The 17,126-nt window shown below is 42.7% G+C and overlaps 1 protein-coding gene across 3 annotated transcripts in view; it reads left to right on the top strand.

Moving 5' to 3' along the window:
• ctxnd1 (cortexin domain containing 1) overlaps positions 1-13,451 on the top strand; it is a 32,726-nt gene extending 19,275 nt beyond the window's left edge. For 2 of the 3 annotated variants that reach the window (XM_030414005.1, XM_030414006.1), the window contains exons 2-3: positions 8,640-8,721; positions 9,531-13,451. In XM_030414005.1, coding sequence (XP_030269865.1) covers positions 9,591-9,773 — 183 coding nt within the window. In that variant the 5' untranslated portion in view covers positions 8,640-8,721; positions 9,531-9,590 and the 3' untranslated portion in view covers positions 9,774-13,451. The remainder of the gene's footprint in view (positions 1-8,639; positions 8,722-9,530) is intronic. The other variant, XM_030414007.1, reaches the window with a different exon arrangement.
• Positions 13,452-17,126: the final 3,675 nt, after the last annotated feature.

Below are 17,126 nucleotides of genomic sequence, written 5' to 3'. Positions count from 1 at the left end.
GAAATTTCCAGTAGACTAATTTAACAAGGTCTCCCTGAAGGACTCGCCTTCTAAGACCACAAAACTTCCACTCAAAAGTGAAAATGGGTCAAACTGACCCGAAACATAATAAGATGGTTAAATCACAGACTGAAATATTTAATGTGTCCCTTGAATCAAATCTCCAATTGCACTGGAGAGCAGGGCGCTGCTCCACTGGAACCTGCAGGATGTCAGTAAGTCGGGGACCGGTCTCACTCTGAAGAACTCTGTACATACAAAGCACAGACAGCTGTAGTCATATGAGCCGGCTGCAGCTGTGACGAACCCTGAAGAGGTTCTGACAGTAGATGGATAAATGATGTGGTATAAGGGATCATTTGTTAGGTTATCTATCTAAAACAAGTTTCAAGTGAGTGTTTAAAAAAAAAATATGGTTTGCTCTTGAAAATGTTCATCAGCAATGTAAAAAACAGCCTGTTTGCAGTGGAGCTTCTCTTACCTGTAACTAAAAGCCTCCCTGTGGGCTCAGGGTGATTACTGAAAACCACAGCAGCATTCTGTGGTGCTGTGGTTGGTTTTCTGACCGACTGAAATGTCTCCAACAACATCCAGGACTTACAGTAGGTTCCGTATTATTGAACTGAAGACAGCAAACGTGACGCCTCAGTGATATGATTGCTGATGTGATGGCTCAGTGTTGCTGCTAATGAAGAGCTAATGTTGAAAAGAAATGAGCTGCATGCTCAGTAAATGAATCTCAGCCCGGCTGAACTGAAGGAAAGGAAAGTATTTGATTCAGCGTTTGATTTGTGATGCTACAAACAGATGTGTTTTATCTGGTTATTTCCTGGACTGTACTGTAGGCTCACAGGGGTGGAATGTACTTCATCATATTTACTCAGGTAGCGTGCTTGAGTAAAATTGAGTAAAATTGAGTAAAACGATTTCCATTTTGTGCGACCTCACACTTCAACTCCACTGTATTGGGTGGAATGTGTTGCCCTTTTCCCCACTACATCTGACTGACAGCTTTAGTTACTCGTTACATTAACAATCATCCCTTATTTAAACGTTTGATCACTTCATTAAACATGATACAGTGAGTTGTTATGGATGAAAACAACCCAACAGTTGAGGTCAAAATGTGGACCAGAAGAAGGAATTAATTCATTCATTTATTCATACTTTTTAACTTCTTTGTCGAATTCCGTCTTCTACTTCTCAAAACTCTCAACTGAATGTGGTCTGAGGAACAGTTTCACAGCAACTACATCCACAAAGTCACCCTTTATTTACAGCCTTGACTCTGTCGCCTGCTCACACAATCTCTATCCTCCACTTCCAGAGGAGGGACTTTATCACTGTGTGTGTGTGTGTGTGTGTGTGTGTGTGTGTTTGAGTTAAAGTACTTCCCATGATCGCTGCCTGTTAATCACCCCAGTCAATTATAGGAGGACTTTTGGCTGGATGTCACCATATATTACAGCTTAAGTGACAACGCAGACAGACAGCATTTATCTCAGGCAACAGCACTGAGCTTCAAGCTTCAGCAGTAACACAGGTAAGTTACTGTAGGTCAAGGTCCAGGTCCAGTGTATGATCCAACAGCCACCTCCTCCACTCCCTGACCTGGACTTCTCTCACTCATTATTCTACTGCAGGAGCTTCAAGAAGTGACCCTGGAGCGGTGACTACATGGTCAGACACACTGAGCAGGCTGCTGTACTCCACACCTTCTGGAAATGAACCAGAAGAAATAAAAGATGAAAATAAAAACATCAGGCCAGCATCATCTAAAGAATATTAATAAGAAAGATATCACAGTGGAGCGGTTCAGCATGCATCACTGCAGCTATTATGGTGGAATCTCTCTGGTACTGAGTGAGGAGTCAGATGAGATTATTGATACATCGGTTCCAGAGGGAGGTCCTGAGAACAGTACTTATCAAAGCATGAAGTCGTCTTCTCTCGCTGTCTATTCAACTTCAGATATATGCTCTGCAATAACAGAGTGTTCCATTTATCATCAGCAGTCTGAACACCACAAATTAATGGACTACGCCCTCACTAGAGCCAAAACAAACCTGTGGGTGTTTCTGCGAGAAGTTACGCACCATTCTGCACAGCTTCAAACACTGAAACAGAGAAAACTGAAGGGAAATTCAACTGCAAACTGCAAAATCTACAGAGACAAATATTCTGCAGTCACATCATAATCTGTTCCACACAGCTGGCTGAGTGAATGTTCCTGCAACTTCAAAACACACAGTATGATTTTTTCCTGACCTTCATGGAAACAGTGACGAAGACAATGATCTACAATTGGAGCATAAAGAGTATAAATCTGATTCAAGAAGCAGAGAGAGAGCTAAGCTGCAGCAGAGCACTGGTCCCAGTGGGAGAAGTCATATTCACCTCCGGTATTAAAAGCTGCTCTGATCAATACACGTTTTAATTGTAACACTGGGTCAGATAACTTCTGTGTGCTGAGGGGTCTCTGGTAGTCCTGAAGTTTTTATGGCCTGCACATTTAGTGTGCACACTTCTTCTGTGGGCTCGTCACCACGGGCAACTGACTGATCCTCTGTCAGGATGGTTGTGAACGGGGCTTCACTGAGGTTTAAGTCTCAGAGTAAGATCAGCTGCTCGTTGACTGTCAGACGGTGACTACACGCCCTGAGAGCAACTGAAAACACCCAAGAAAGAGAAAAATCATTTCCTAACCAGCTAAAAGCTTTCTATGCCAAACCTATAAGTCACTGGGAGTCTGTCCTGTGTCCCGGGCCAGAGAGCTGAGCAGAATCACTGCATTTTAAAGCCCATTCATCACTTTAATTAGAAGTCCATAGAAGTGTCACTACCATTGATCACCACATGACACGTGTGGCTCCGTCTCTCGTCTGATTTTTCTTTTTCTTGTGCATACATTACTGCCTGTGTCTGATGTAGACACTGCGTCAGCGTTTTCTCAGTAATGATACAACATCAATATCAGCTGGGATGTGTCTGATCGAGGCCGTCTGCTTTGACAGTAAACAGCCTGATAGCCTCAGTTAGAGTGATATGTATCGTACAGTATTCACTGGTGATGATGGTGCTGACAGCATATGAAGGGCTGTATTACTGCCTCCAGAGAGCTGACAGACAACTGGCTCTTCCCCTTCCAGTGACGAGCACATGCAGTGGGAAGAAGCTCGGCTCACAAACAGCCAATCACAGGAAACTAAAATCTTTTTGCACACTTCTTTCAGTCAGTTGTTGTGACAAAACTGATCCACACGGGCTGTTGAGGTTGGTGCAGGGGGAAAAGTGTGCAGTTCAGCAGGGGAGGAGGAACAGAGTACAACCACACCAACCACAGACAGCAGCAGCCCTGTTAGACAAAGTTATGTGATAATTATACAAATCAAGACAGTTACTGCTGGTTTGTGTATCCAAAGCTATGTCAGGTTATACATGGGGGTTAAAAATGAGCTCATATCAAATGCAATTGATTGATTGATTGACAGATTGATAGATACGTTGGTTAAGTTGGTAATGTTTCAATTAGGTTTATGATGATCATGTCTCGACGTAGAAAAGTAAAACTTTGGTCCAATTTCCTGTGTTATTACCAACTTTTCACCAAAAATAATGAAATTCCTAAATCAAGCAGGAAGTTCAACAGAAGCTCTCTGTGATGGATGTGATATCATTAAACCTGATTATACTCATTCCTCCACAGACCTCCTCAGGTTTAAGACCTTTCAACTTCTTGTGAATGCAGTCAGAGTTAGTGAGTTTCCTAACAGAGACAAATCCTCTCCTCTCCTCTCCTCTCCTCTCCTCTATCACATAAGCGTCAAGACCCTAAATGTGCAGTCTCTGGCAGGGATGGAGGAGTCGAGGTGGACCGAGTTCTTTGGCCCAGACATTTCCCCCGAAAGGCAGCTGGTGGTCTCTGTTCAAGCTGCCCGTTGAAAAACGGACAGCAGACCTCCAGTGGAGGATTGTGCACGGGGCAGTAGCTACAAACAGATACAGAGTGCACCTGGATCCTGAGCTGGGGAGGGATGTATTTATTGTTCACAGGTTGAGACTTTGGCACATTTATTTGTTCAGTGTCCTCATCTGGACATTTTGTTTCATTTGTTAAAAACCTGGTTTCGGGGTCTTGGGGAGGTTTTTTTCTTTTGATTTGTTTATTTTTGGCCCAAAATATTGTGCACATAAAAAGTCTGTCCATACACTGCTAAACTTTATATCTGGTTCTGCAAAGTTGGCCGTCTGGCTGACCCACAGAAACAAAGTGCAAACAGTGGGCAGTGTAGAGCCGGTGTCGGTTCTGAGAGGACTGCTGAAGGCCCGACTGCAGGTGGAACATGCCGACTATAAGATGATGGACACTTTACAGGCTTTCAAAACATATGGGCTGTTGAGGAGGTTGTGTGCTCTGTGGGGGAAGATGGGGAGTTGGATTTACATATCTGAAACTCTCTTTGTGTTGTTGGTGTTGATTGTGTTGTTGGTGTTGTTGTCATCCTGAGGCAAGAGAAAGAGTTATTTTGTGTGCTTCTTGAAGTGGCTAAATAAAAGGACTTTTAAAACCTCTCCTCTCCTTTTTGCTTAGTGTTAGTTGAGTGATTTTCAGGAGGGATGGCGGCCACCTCTGTCTATACATCAGGGACTGAAGAAAGTCCTGACAAATATTAACATTACTGTGGAGGAAGTTGTGTTGGCTGCTGGTGAGCAGGCAGGATACGACAAACAAGGTTTTACATCAAGAATGAATGAAGCATTGGCTGTGTTCTGAGAAGACGAGCCTCCATCAGCTGATACAGAGTGGCTGGTTTATCAGAGAACCACTCCTGCAGGACTCTCTGCTGCCAACTCCCTCCACTTGGATCACTGTATCCAATGTTCTACCGTTTGTCCTTAACAAGATGTTACAGAATGAAGTGCTGAGGTTCAGTAAATTCGCAAGCGGGTTTAAAACAGTGCTTTTGTGGTGTTAGCATCCCGAACTGAAGCATGTGCAATGTCTGAGGTGTTCATGTTCCTGGACTCACCCACTCAAACGCTGGAGGTGTCTTTCAGAGTGAAACACGGTGATGGTTGTCACATGGTGTATGTCAGCTGAACACTATGCACGTCCACACAAACAGTTGCTGAATCTGCAGCCGGTGTTGAGTTTGCAGCCGGTGGTGGCGTGGAAACTGATTCTGGCAGGAGTGCTGCAAGGCAACAGTTCAGGAACTTAAAGCTGGCATCGGTGGTCCAGCCGACACTTGTTCCTGTCCCTTGGTTGGGCCTAGCACAGTCCTGTTCCTGTCCATCGGTTGGAGGTCCAGCCTTTGCCGCCGGCCTCCAGAGGGTCCCAGCCTTTGCCAGTATCTCCCCAGGACCTGACTTTGGCCCTCCTGCAGACCCCCGCCACCCTCCAGGCTTCGTTTGGACATCCGATAGCCGTCCCTTGGGGGGTACTGTTAGGATTTCACCCTCATGTGTTTGTGGTTCCTCCTGTGTTTTTTACTCCCAGTGTTTGTCCGTTCCTTCCCTCACCTGTCTGTTTCCCTCCTCTCTCCATCTGTTCCTTCCCTTCATTAGTTTTGTCAGTATATAGTCATGGTCTTGTTTTGGTCAGTGCATTCTGTCTTCCTCTGCCTTCGTCCATGTTACTCTGCCTTTGTTCCGGGTTCTTCCATCTTCACCTGTGTCTGCCTGTTGGCTGCTCTGTCCTCCCTGTCGTGTCTCCCTGCTGGTGTGTTCTGGTTTTGTTTCTCATTGATGTGCACTTTGCTGTTGTTTTGCACTTTGTTACAAACCCCGAGGTTGTGTTAACATTTGTGTTTGTGCTTTTGATTGCCTCTGCTTAAATACTACCTTCTACCTGAGTGTGTGTGTGTGTGATGGGTTGCAAGTGTGTTTGATTGGGTCGTAACACACTTTGTTTCAGCTCTTAGTTGCTCCCTTCTCTTTTGTTTTCACTGGTCTCTTGTTTTCGTTTTCCTGCCTCCTGTGTGTGTCTCAGCTTGCTGAAACCAGAACATAACATGCTGAGCATGTTGAGAAGTCACTACATCATTCAGTTGTGAGGTCCAGGCTCCAGATAACATCACTGCCTCAGATTTACTCTCATTAACTCTGTAGCCTGAGATTGGGCCAGATGTGTGCAGACACCCTGGTGCAAGGATCAACGACCAAGGATTTTGTAAGTGTAGTATATCATCTGTGAATAGTGCTATCTTATGTTGTCTCCTACTTTGGTCTGTTATACAATGAATCTGTGGATTCTGTCTGATGGCTTCTGTCAGAGGTTCAATACTGAGAGCAAACAGAACTGAACTCTGCCCTCCTAATATTACTGGTACCATGGCTTTTCAGTCTTGTTACCTGGGTTTTGACTATCATATAATTTTGTATAGTAGGCTGTGAGGGCATTTGCAATTTCTTTTGGTTGTAGTACTAATTGATTGGTTATTGGATGTCTAATCTTGCGTACCACTTGACTCGACTGAGCTTTGCGTAGTTGAACAGCAAGCAGTCTACTTGCTCTGTTACCCAGGTCATCGTATGTTCTGCCAGTAAACCTCAGTCCTCCCTCTACCTCTGGGTCTTGTTTAGCTTCTAGAAGTCATTTGAGTGTTTTTTTTGTCTGTTGTTTGTTTCTGCTCTTGTAGTTTGGATCTATCTTCCCTCTCATCACTCTCAGCTCCTTCCCACAATATGGAGGGAGAAACACTCTTATCATCATTTAAAGACAAATAATCAATCAGGTACTTCTGAAGTTCCAGTTGGAGCGAGGGGTCAGTCAATAATGAGACACTATTTAAAGTGCTCTTCTGATCCCAAACATATCATGAGCGTGACTGGGCCATGATCTGAGATTGTGATAGGCTCTATATGACTATCATTAACTCTGTATAGATCTTTTTTTGAAATGCTGAAAACGTCTATCCTAGAATAACTCTGATGCATCTGAAACATAAATGTAAATTCTCTTTCTCCGGGGTGATGAGAACACCAAACATCTACTAATCCTCTCAAACAGATCTGCTGAAGACCTCTTTATGCTTCAAACACAAGTGCTACTTGCTGATCAACCTGTCCAAATAACAGACTGACGCTTGTTCTCAGCATTCTCAGCTCTCCAGAGAGCCTGGTCAGGTTCATTCTTGCCGTGATTAAGTCCTTGCTTTGGGTACTGAACTGTGTTTATTCTTTGTAAGCCACGAAAGAGCAGGAGGACAAACTGAGCAAAGAACAGCAGTGAAGGTGAAAGCACCTCTGTCCTGTCTCCCTCAGTCTGCCTTCAGTACTGCAGCCTGGGTGGTGGAGCTTATCTCTGTGCAGCAGAAGAAGGATTTATAGAGTTCTCTGGTTAAGAGAAATCACCATGAAACAAAATAATTCCTCAGCTTTTCTACACTTACATGCACTCTGAATATTGATAGTCCTGTATGTCTTCAGATGAGCTTCTCACAGAGAGCATGTGCTGTTGTCTTCATGTCCACAGAGACTCTGAGCAGCTCATGTTCCCCAGCGGGAGGATGTATATCATACTGCATTCACATCACGCAGGGTGCTTTCTTTGTGTGTCTGGAGGACAACTTTGCATTAGCTTAGTTTGTTAGAGTGTACTGTGAGTTTCAACTTGAAGCTCCTCTGGATTACTCAGTTAATAAAGAAAACCTTTAATTAAAACCACTTGAGCTGAACATCTAGGTCTCTTGGTATTTCCTTGCATGAAGTAGAAGTTCTGCTTTGTTTGTAGGTTTTAACAACCCAGCACACACTATATGATGAAGATTCAGTATTAAATCATATAACTTGTGAACTGTTCATAACGTTTGCTATATAAGGATTCCTTACAATGATGATGTCTTTTTTTTCTAATTTGCTTTTGGTCTAACTTCTCTTCAGACTCTAGGTGGAAGGTATCTCCACCAGCTAGCTCGTCATTCTCATGCTCCTGCTCCAGTTCAGTTTTTAAATTAACTTATTTATGAATAAAAAAAAATTCCAGTACCAAAGAAACTGCTGGCCTCAGAGTGGAAGGTGTGCAGGTGCAGTGCTTGAATAAATGTACTTGTCATCATCCACAGTGGTTGAAAATGACTAACACTGCTGTTGGCCCAGACCTAATGTGCAGCCAGAGGCTACTTGAACTGTGAGGAGAAAAGTTAGAGTAGTTAGTCTCTGACAGGATGGGTCTTCTCACTGGCTTCATATCGGGGTAAAACAAAAAAATCACATGTTGCAGCCGCTGAAACAGAGTCTGTTATATACATTCTATGTTTCCATTTTTTTTTAAGAACTTGTTCATTGAAACATTTCAAACTGGAATCATTATTGGTCCAGCAGGAGTCATCATGCTGAGCTTCATGAAAGTGTTTGGTCTGGATGGTGATTGTTATGGTGAAGGAGGGTTTTGTGTTTTTATGGGCTTTAGATTGAAGTTAATGTTGATGTTAAAAGTTGTTAAAAGATGATTAAAGTTAAAGTTGATGTGTTAAGGGTTTACTCCATTGTGAATCTTAGAAAAGAGCTATTTGCGTTCACATGTGTGAAACATTTGAAGTTCTTTCATTGTGCTATTCCAAAATACCAACATTTCATCCAAAAACCTTTCCTCCAGTTTTATATTTGTTCTGAATGGATTTGCTTTTGTGTTTTAGATGACCTCTTCCTCTAAGTGTGCCACCACCAGGGCTGGATATGCTGGGTCAGCGCCTGTGCCCACGGCTTCCCCCGTTATCTGTAAGAAGTTACGATCCTCAAATCTGAAAACATTTTTGTCAAGACCATATTTTATACCTCCACCACATTAAGACTGTATTTCGGGCAACAGGTCATTAGGAGGTGGGCTCTGGAAGTCTTTGAGAGAGAAATTAGGAGATTAAGGTTAAGCCTGTGTTATTTTACAATGCAAGTATATAAGCCTACCACATCCACAGATACAGGTGTTGTGGAGTCTACAGTGTAGTAAGCACATCTGTCTTTCAAACAGAAGGTGTGAATATCATCAGGTCTCTCCGTCTTCACACCTGGACAGAGCTGCAGTGATGGGTGTTTCTGAAACAATGGCTCTTAGTGTTGTAGCTCTGGGTCACTGATCTGAGAGGACTCTGTCATTTTTTAGAAGACTGTCAATTTAATGGTTAATTTCATTCACTGGGTTGTTTTTTAACTCCTTGTATAAATAACCTGACTTCCATTATCCTCCATGACTGGTCCAGGCTGTGTGTGCTATCTGTATCGCTCTGGATAGTCAGCAGTGAGTTTTAACCAATCACTATCATCCAAAACTTCTCTGTGGAAAGAACATGAGCATATGTTTTGGTTGTCAGCAGAGAGAAAACCTGAGGGTGGAAGCAGAGCGATTACAGAAGGCTGTGATTCCACCACTCACATTTGAGAGAAATTATCAAAATTCACAGATAAACATAAAACTGTGGCGTGCATGTGGCCTCAGGCATGATGAAAGTTTAGTGATGACTCCTGTTCTCATGTCATCCTCTGCCTGCTTTATGACAGAACTGATCCATCCTCTTCCTCTGTGTCTCCAGTGGGATCTTCAGGATGGTAGCAGGGTGTGAGGACAGCAGCAGCAGCAGACAGCAGCAGTCATGGAGGTGGAGAGCACTACAGAACCAGCCTTCGTCGACGTGGACCAGGGCCTGACTCTGGCCTGCATCGCCTTCCTCTGCCTGCTGCTGGTGGCAATGATCATCCGCTGCGCCAAGGTCATCATGGACCCCTACAGCGCCATCCCGACCTCCACATGGGAGGAACAACACCTGGATGACTGACACACTCGACCACACATGCATAACATGTGTACATACATGTGTACATACATTTCCCCCAGGCAACCATACATGACGTATCAGTGTAGAAAATGAATGAGCCCACAATTCCAATTTCCAAAAACAAATGCATACATATTGACTTTTAGTAGTACCACTTTAGAGCACTTCACTTATTCTAAAATGATGAAGAAGCACTTTAGACTACATGTCTGTTCCTGGCACAACCTTTCTTTGGCTTTAATACACATTGTAAAGTGGTTTTCTATGGTACCAGCTTTGAGAATCATCTCCTGACATTTTCTTAAACAGCATTTCAGTGAATATATTGCGGAAGGGTTCTATATGGTACCAAAGACCACTCTGCTGGGGTAAGGGTAGAAAACACCTCTCTGGTACTATGCAGAACATTTTTATTCAGAGTAGAGAAATACATACAATTAGGCATGAACTTGAATCCTACACATTTTGTAAGATGTACATTAGGAGGACACACAACATATATGGACACGTAAAGATTGCTTCATCCACACATGGAGTGATGAGGAGGAGAAAACTACAACTTACAACTACAGAGTAAAGCACAGAAGCTTTTTGTATCTACCTAGAGATGTCTTCAGGAGCCCCAGGCCCGCCTTACATTCCTGTCGGACAAATGAACACAATCAGAAATAGCAAGTTGGCGCCATCCTTTACTGATCGCATTTTCCCTTTACATCCATACACACCAAACTGATGGACTGGAAGAAGATGAACATGAAAATGGACACAAGAATTACCAACAGACCATATGGAGACAACCTGTCATGAGGGAATTACTAAAAAAAAAAGAAGGCATTATCCTCCAATGGGATTGTGATTCAAACAAACTTTGGCCAGTTTGATCAAGTTAGCCGTTATGTTTAGACAAATACATGAGCAGCACTGTGCTGTGGTTGACTAGCTTAGTGATATTGTTCAACTGGAGACACCATACAGTGTATGCTAACATGTGACAACAGACATGTGAGCAAAAAGTGGAAGATGATTATTGGCATAAGACATGGCAAGTTTAAAGGGGCACTTCAATGAATGTACATGTCAAACTCAGTTTGGGGAGTAAAAGCCAGCCTTTAAATATTGTTGTACAGAAGGCCAAAGTTCAGTGTCACACTGAAGCTAGCAGCTATCCACTAGCAAGTCAACCTAATTGTTATTTTTCTGATGAGGACATGTGTGAAGGTTTACAAGAGAATATGGGTCCAACATAGACCCTTTGAGTTGCACTATGGGAGGTTTAAAAGAGTCAGGATATGAGCCTCTGCTACTGTTCATGGCACTGCGATACCAAATCACTGGAGTGTCCCTTTAATTCATATGAGATATCACTAAAATATGGGGAGGCCAGTCAGTTGATTTCCACACAGGTCGATTTTGTATATTTTATAAAGAATTGTGACTTTCTTATAGGTCCTGACTTGTATTTGCTTGAGATTCAGTGTCTAAGTATACCTAATGAGCATTATCACTCAGACAATCTGTAGCCTCCTAGCCTTTACAGGAGCACTCATGCTTGATCATGAGCCACTGACACAGCATGTCGTCGAAAAAAATGCTCTCTCACACACACACACAAACACACACACACACACACATAAAATGTCCTATATGTCTCGACTGGTGGCAGTGTGAACTATTGCACCCAGGCACCACTGCTTCTATCCATAATAGGCCTTGTTTGCTTCGCCTGTCTCAGTCATTAGTCTGGAACAAACTGAGGTGTTCTTGTCGCTGGTATTGAACCTGTCTCTGACTTATGTATCTGCATAGACAGCATCAGTTATGAAATGACTGTCAGTTGCATGTTATGAAGTGCCTATGCTTACAGTAAATCACGGAGCCATTTAGCACAATGCTGAGTTCCACATCAGCCCCCAGGTCCCTTTCTCCTATCATCCTTGGACGAATGAACATACTTTGGATGGGAAAAGGCACATTATGCTTCTCTGAAGGCAGCAGGGTTAAATAGCTGTGCTAAGTCCTTTCCGGCGATCTCAGATATCAAGGAACAACAGGGAAGTTGATGGCAGGGGGTCAGTCTGGAAGTCAGCAGAGTACTTACATGTTTGACCTAAAAATTGTGGAGTGGCTGTGAAATAACCTGATTAATATGCTGTATAATAAATGAGGTGAAGCACCCAGTATAGTCCAGCAGTACCACAGATTGTAGAAGAGTGAAAAGTAATGTGCACCACAGTCTGGCTACCTACACAGCTCTGTTCTCGTCTCATTATTCCGATGGCCCGGCTCTATTCTAGCGGGAGCAGCCTGTGGTTTGTCCGTCTTTACATTTGTTTTGGTTTGTAAATAACATTGTCTTGACAGAGAACTACTACTACTGCTTTTATGTTGGTGAATAAAGAGAAAAGGGGGTGGGGAGGTTATCTGCTAATACATCTTTCTCTTCATCCTCAAAAAAGATAAGATTGCATCCCACAGTCAACATCTTGGAATACAGCTGAATTCACAATTTAGTTGCCGTTATGGAAGTGAAAACCAGCAGTGACATCACCGTCCTCAAATGCTATTTGTTTCCAGCTATTAGCAGCAGAGAGAAAATGTTAAAAACTCTACTACTGTGAGCAGATCTAAACTCCACCAAATGAACACATTAAAGTGTGTTTACTGGAACCTGACGGTTTGTTTCACAATCAAGGCGCCACTAGAAACTGTTTGGAAAAGCGAAGACATTTGTGCTGTTTTTTTTTTCTCTTTTAGGAGAAAACACTCTCTGTTTCTGATAAAAGATGGAAGCAGCATCAGTGCCAACCTCTTGGAGAGCAGCCATTGTTGTTTTGGAACACACACTCACTTCTCTCACTGGTCGTCACATGTAAACCCCGCCTCCTCCTCAAAGGATGAGAGTGGCTCACTGCCAGTGTGTTCAGCTTGAAGCCTGGTGAGATGGATTTACAAGATCACATGAACACGTTATCTCTCAAATCTGGCTGCCTCACGAGGAAGTGTTTACAGGTGTTTGGGCGTGCTACTGCACATGTGAACATAATAGTATATTGCATTGTGGGTACTGTAGGCACCATGTTTTGAAAAGATAGAAGAATGTATGGTATGGTAAGGTGATCTGTGCTCTGCTGTCCATGATGAGTCCAACGGTGTCATAGGACTGTAATGTTAGAGCAGTAGTGCCTACATTACCCACAATGCAAATTAGCTACTAAGTGACATCACTGGAGCCAGTTTATCAGATTACATGCAGCTTCCTCTGGAGCCAAAAATACTTTATACTACTTTAATTACATATACAGTAGCACTCCCCAACACCTGTAAACACACTTTAATGTGTAAAATTGGTGGAGTTACCCTTTAACTGAATAATCTGTGGTCACAAAACATCTGTTCCCACATATAAAAGAGCTTTAAACATATTTATGCTGCTAGAAATGTATCTGCTGAAGAATGTCGTTTCACACTGATAAGATTTCAGAGGACCGAGCTGCTTTGTAGCCATATTGTAACCGTGACCCAGCTGGACTCAGCAGCGTGTGTTAAGTGTCTCATCTACAGCGTATGTTACCTGTGGAACATGAATAAACGAATAGATGAGTGGGGACTTTTTGGATCCTTCACATCTAAAGCAGACTGGACTACAGAACAATAAAGATGGTTGTGAATGACAAAACAGTACCTGTCTTCTGTGTGCTTTTTAACGGAACATGAATGGAACTGGACGCTAATCTCACATTATTTTGGAAGTGTAATTGGGTCACACCAAAAGCCTGATGAAATTTTATTCAGCGCTGATCCATAGGGAACAGTGTGCCAGCCCCAAGGCCTTTTCAAATCAACTTCTGTCTCACATAATAGGCCAGTTATACAGAGATGAAAATCTCTAGTTGTGCTTCGAGTCAAGGGCATATTCTCCACATTCACCCATCCACAGGGCTTTGAAGGTCAAGTTCAAGGTACATAAAGTATATTATGGTAATGAGTTCTACATTGTGAGAATGTAAAACAGTGATTTAATTTGCCCCGACAGTTAAAGCGTGTCCCGTTTCTCTCCTTTCTTCACCTTGGCTGTGTGCTGGCAGCCTGCTGTCTATTACAAGGTCGGCCCTCCTCTCATGTTGAGCATGCTCCAGGGGCGCAGGGCACCGTTCACACCATTCAGTATGCATCTGGGTGTTTGACTGCTGCCCACTAACACCTCACTGGCAGTTACGTCTTACTGCACGCTCTCTGAGTGAATATTTCACAGCAAGTCCTGATCTCCATAAGGAGAGCCATAGATAATAGTAAGAGATCATAATTAATTATTGAATCAACTAATTTCAATGTCTCAGTGAATATGGAATGTTACATTATTGTTGACGACACACCGTCATGTAACTGGCAGTTGGTTTGGTCTCAGACACAACCTGCAATGAGACTAGTTCTTCCCTGTAGTGACAGGCACAGGCCAGACTGACAGCAGAGGTTGTCTCTTTAGACATGAATGTAGCTGAAGAAGATGACTGGGTGTGTATATGACATCCAACACCACAGAACCAGAAACAGAGGTTAAAATCTCTCACCACCTGCGGATGTTGTGTGAAGAAAGTTGCATATTAGGTCAAGTAAAACTGTACCTTTCTGCCGATATTTTGGAACTTCTGTTGTATGTTGTGAAAATGTTGTGCTTCTAGTCTTGTTAGGCTTTGACAGAAAAACTTCTTGGTTAGTGTCAGAAAGAGAGCATGTTTTGGCAAACCTGGTCTCCTCACCACAAACACAGTGAAATTGTCCTGGCGTCATTTAAAAAAAAATCTAGTGGCATCATGCTTACAAATGTTAAAACACTTCATACTTCATGTGGCAGCCACCAACCTCTACCTCCTGACATCTAAGTCAACTCATGAACTTGTCATTTTAACATATATGACACATATTGTAAAAATATCAATATGTACACATGATGCGTACAAATTCAAATGTGTCCGCCAAAATGTTATTCTGACGTCTGGCCTGGTCATGTGTGACAGCTGAACCATCTCATTGACAGCTACCCAAACACCATCACCATATGAGCACACAAGATTTGGCTGACAGCTCCACAAATCATGCAGTAAGTGGACCTTCTGTTCAATAAATCAGTTTTTGTCCACAGTAACACCTGACCACGTCAAAACGGTGCTGCAGGGCCAGAGATTGACTCAACGGCACAAGTCATCACTACAACTGAACCTTGGCATTTGAGGGTCTTTACCTCCACCAAGGAGGTTATGTTTTCACCTGTGTTCTTGTGTTTGTTAGTTGGGTTGTCTGTATGTGTGCCTTACAACCTTGTTGACTGATTTCAAGGTTCAGTTAATTTATCATTCTCCAGAATGCAGAATTGTACACAGGGTTGTACAAGATATACGTTAGTTGTACCTTTTATGCCACAAAGGAAAATAAAGATATGATGTAGAGTCAAGAATGAGTCTCATAGTGTGGGGAGTGAAGCTGCTCTGTTGTCTGGTGGTACAGCAGCTTCACTCCCGTACCTGTTGTCAGGTGGCAGCAGGTGAACACACTGTGGCTGGGTGGGTGTTGTCTTTTAGTATCTTTGGGCTCTGTGCAGACATCTCACTTCACTGATGTCACTGATGCTCTGTAGATGGTACCACCCAGAGGAAAATGTTACTGCTCAAAGCTTGCTCCTTTATGGCTATGGAGCTGTAAAGGAGCTCAATGAGAGTTCTCATTTCAGTCTTGTTGTAGTCTTTTTTGGTCTCAAACATTTCTCATTTGTTTCTCCTAAAATTCCTTAGGAGCAATACGTGAGACTTGAGACTTTACCGCTTAAACCTGGCTCCTTTCCAGTACTGGGGAGACATTCTGAAACTTCATTGAGAGCTTGATGAGATCTCCTCTGAAACTTACAGGGAGCCCAAGTTGAGTGTAAATCAGTTTTACACTCGTGAAACCATAGACCAGACCATGTATCATGTCACTGACGTGCTCAGGTGTGCATGAGATAGTAACCAAACAGGGGTCATATGATCTATACTGCTACGTGGTACCTTTAAACCTTTTGACACATTTCAGAAAGTGTAAGGGAAGAAATCCCTTGTCCCTTGTTCATTACTTCTGAGATGTGCTCAGTAAAGAAACTGAATATCATTGAGTTTATATAAGGTCATTCATTACACATTCCTAGTTCCTTTACTGTTTTAATATGCAAATCACAGTTAGCCGTTTTGTTTCTGTGAGACGAATATAAATGGGCTCTGATTCATCTTGTTGTTTATCTGCAAATGATTTATTGTTTTACATTTTTCTGTCACGTTGTTGGAAAGGAAAATCAAAGATGTGTCCGCCAACCGTTAAAGTAATGCTTGCATTAAATCTTTTAAACTGCAGAACATCAAAATCAATTCTCATTTTCATCTGAGGAGCTGGTCAATTGTGGACCGTATTACAACCACTGCTTTCCTCCAGACTGGCCTTGGATTAACAGCCACACAGTCCTGTTAAGTATTTTTATCATTTTTATGGGCAGGGAAGAAACTGATGCAACATGATTCAGTGATTGATTTTCAAATAAATATGGTTGCAAACTACCTTGCTAGAATAAGTTCAAACGATACTGTATGAAAGCAGCCAACCCTGTTGTCATGTTATTTATGTTAGTGCTTTTTTTCTGGAAAGGTACTCTGAAAACTGTGTGCTCACAGTATCAGATATTTGTCTGTTGGTTGGGTCTGTGCTTCAACAGGAAGAACCTGGATCAGCTGACCAGTGGCACAGATCACTAAGTGTGCTCTCTCTGTGTGTGTGTGTCTGTGTGCGTGTGTGTGTGTGCACGTGTGCATGTGTGTGTTAGAGACTCCTTTTGTTAATTCAACTTTGACGAATTTGGCCCGGTGCAGCTGATGGTAGTCTGGTGTAATACTGTGTGACACAAGATGATGACACTTCTTGAAGATAATGACTTTTCTATTTCAGCATGTGATTTCTTCCTCTAGTCTCTCAATCAGGACAAAACAAAACATGTACATAGTGTTGATATCACGGGAGTAAAACCAATCAATGTTTATTTGTACAGAATCAATTCACAACAAAAGTCATCTCTCGACACTTTCCAGACTGAGCCGATCTAGAACATACTCTTTAATTAATCTATTTATAGAGACCCATCATTTCACCAATGAGCAAGTAGTTGGAGACAGGGGCAAAAAAAGATGCTTTTCAACAAGCAGAAACCTCAAACAGAACCAGACTCAGTGGTGGGAATCTGCCTCCACTGGTTCAGAGAGGCATATGGAGGCTTGACCTTGCAAACAGACAAGTCTGTCAACGCAACAGTGTAGTTTCATTTTGTCCTGACATTTAACC

This window comes from Sparus aurata, chromosome 4, assembly GCF_900880675.1.
Source record: "Sparus aurata chromosome 4, fSpaAur1.1, whole genome shotgun sequence".
Taxonomy (NCBI): Eukaryota; Metazoa; Chordata; class Actinopteri; order Spariformes; family Sparidae; genus Sparus; species Sparus aurata.
This window is presented reverse-complemented; position numbering and strand designations above follow the sequence as displayed.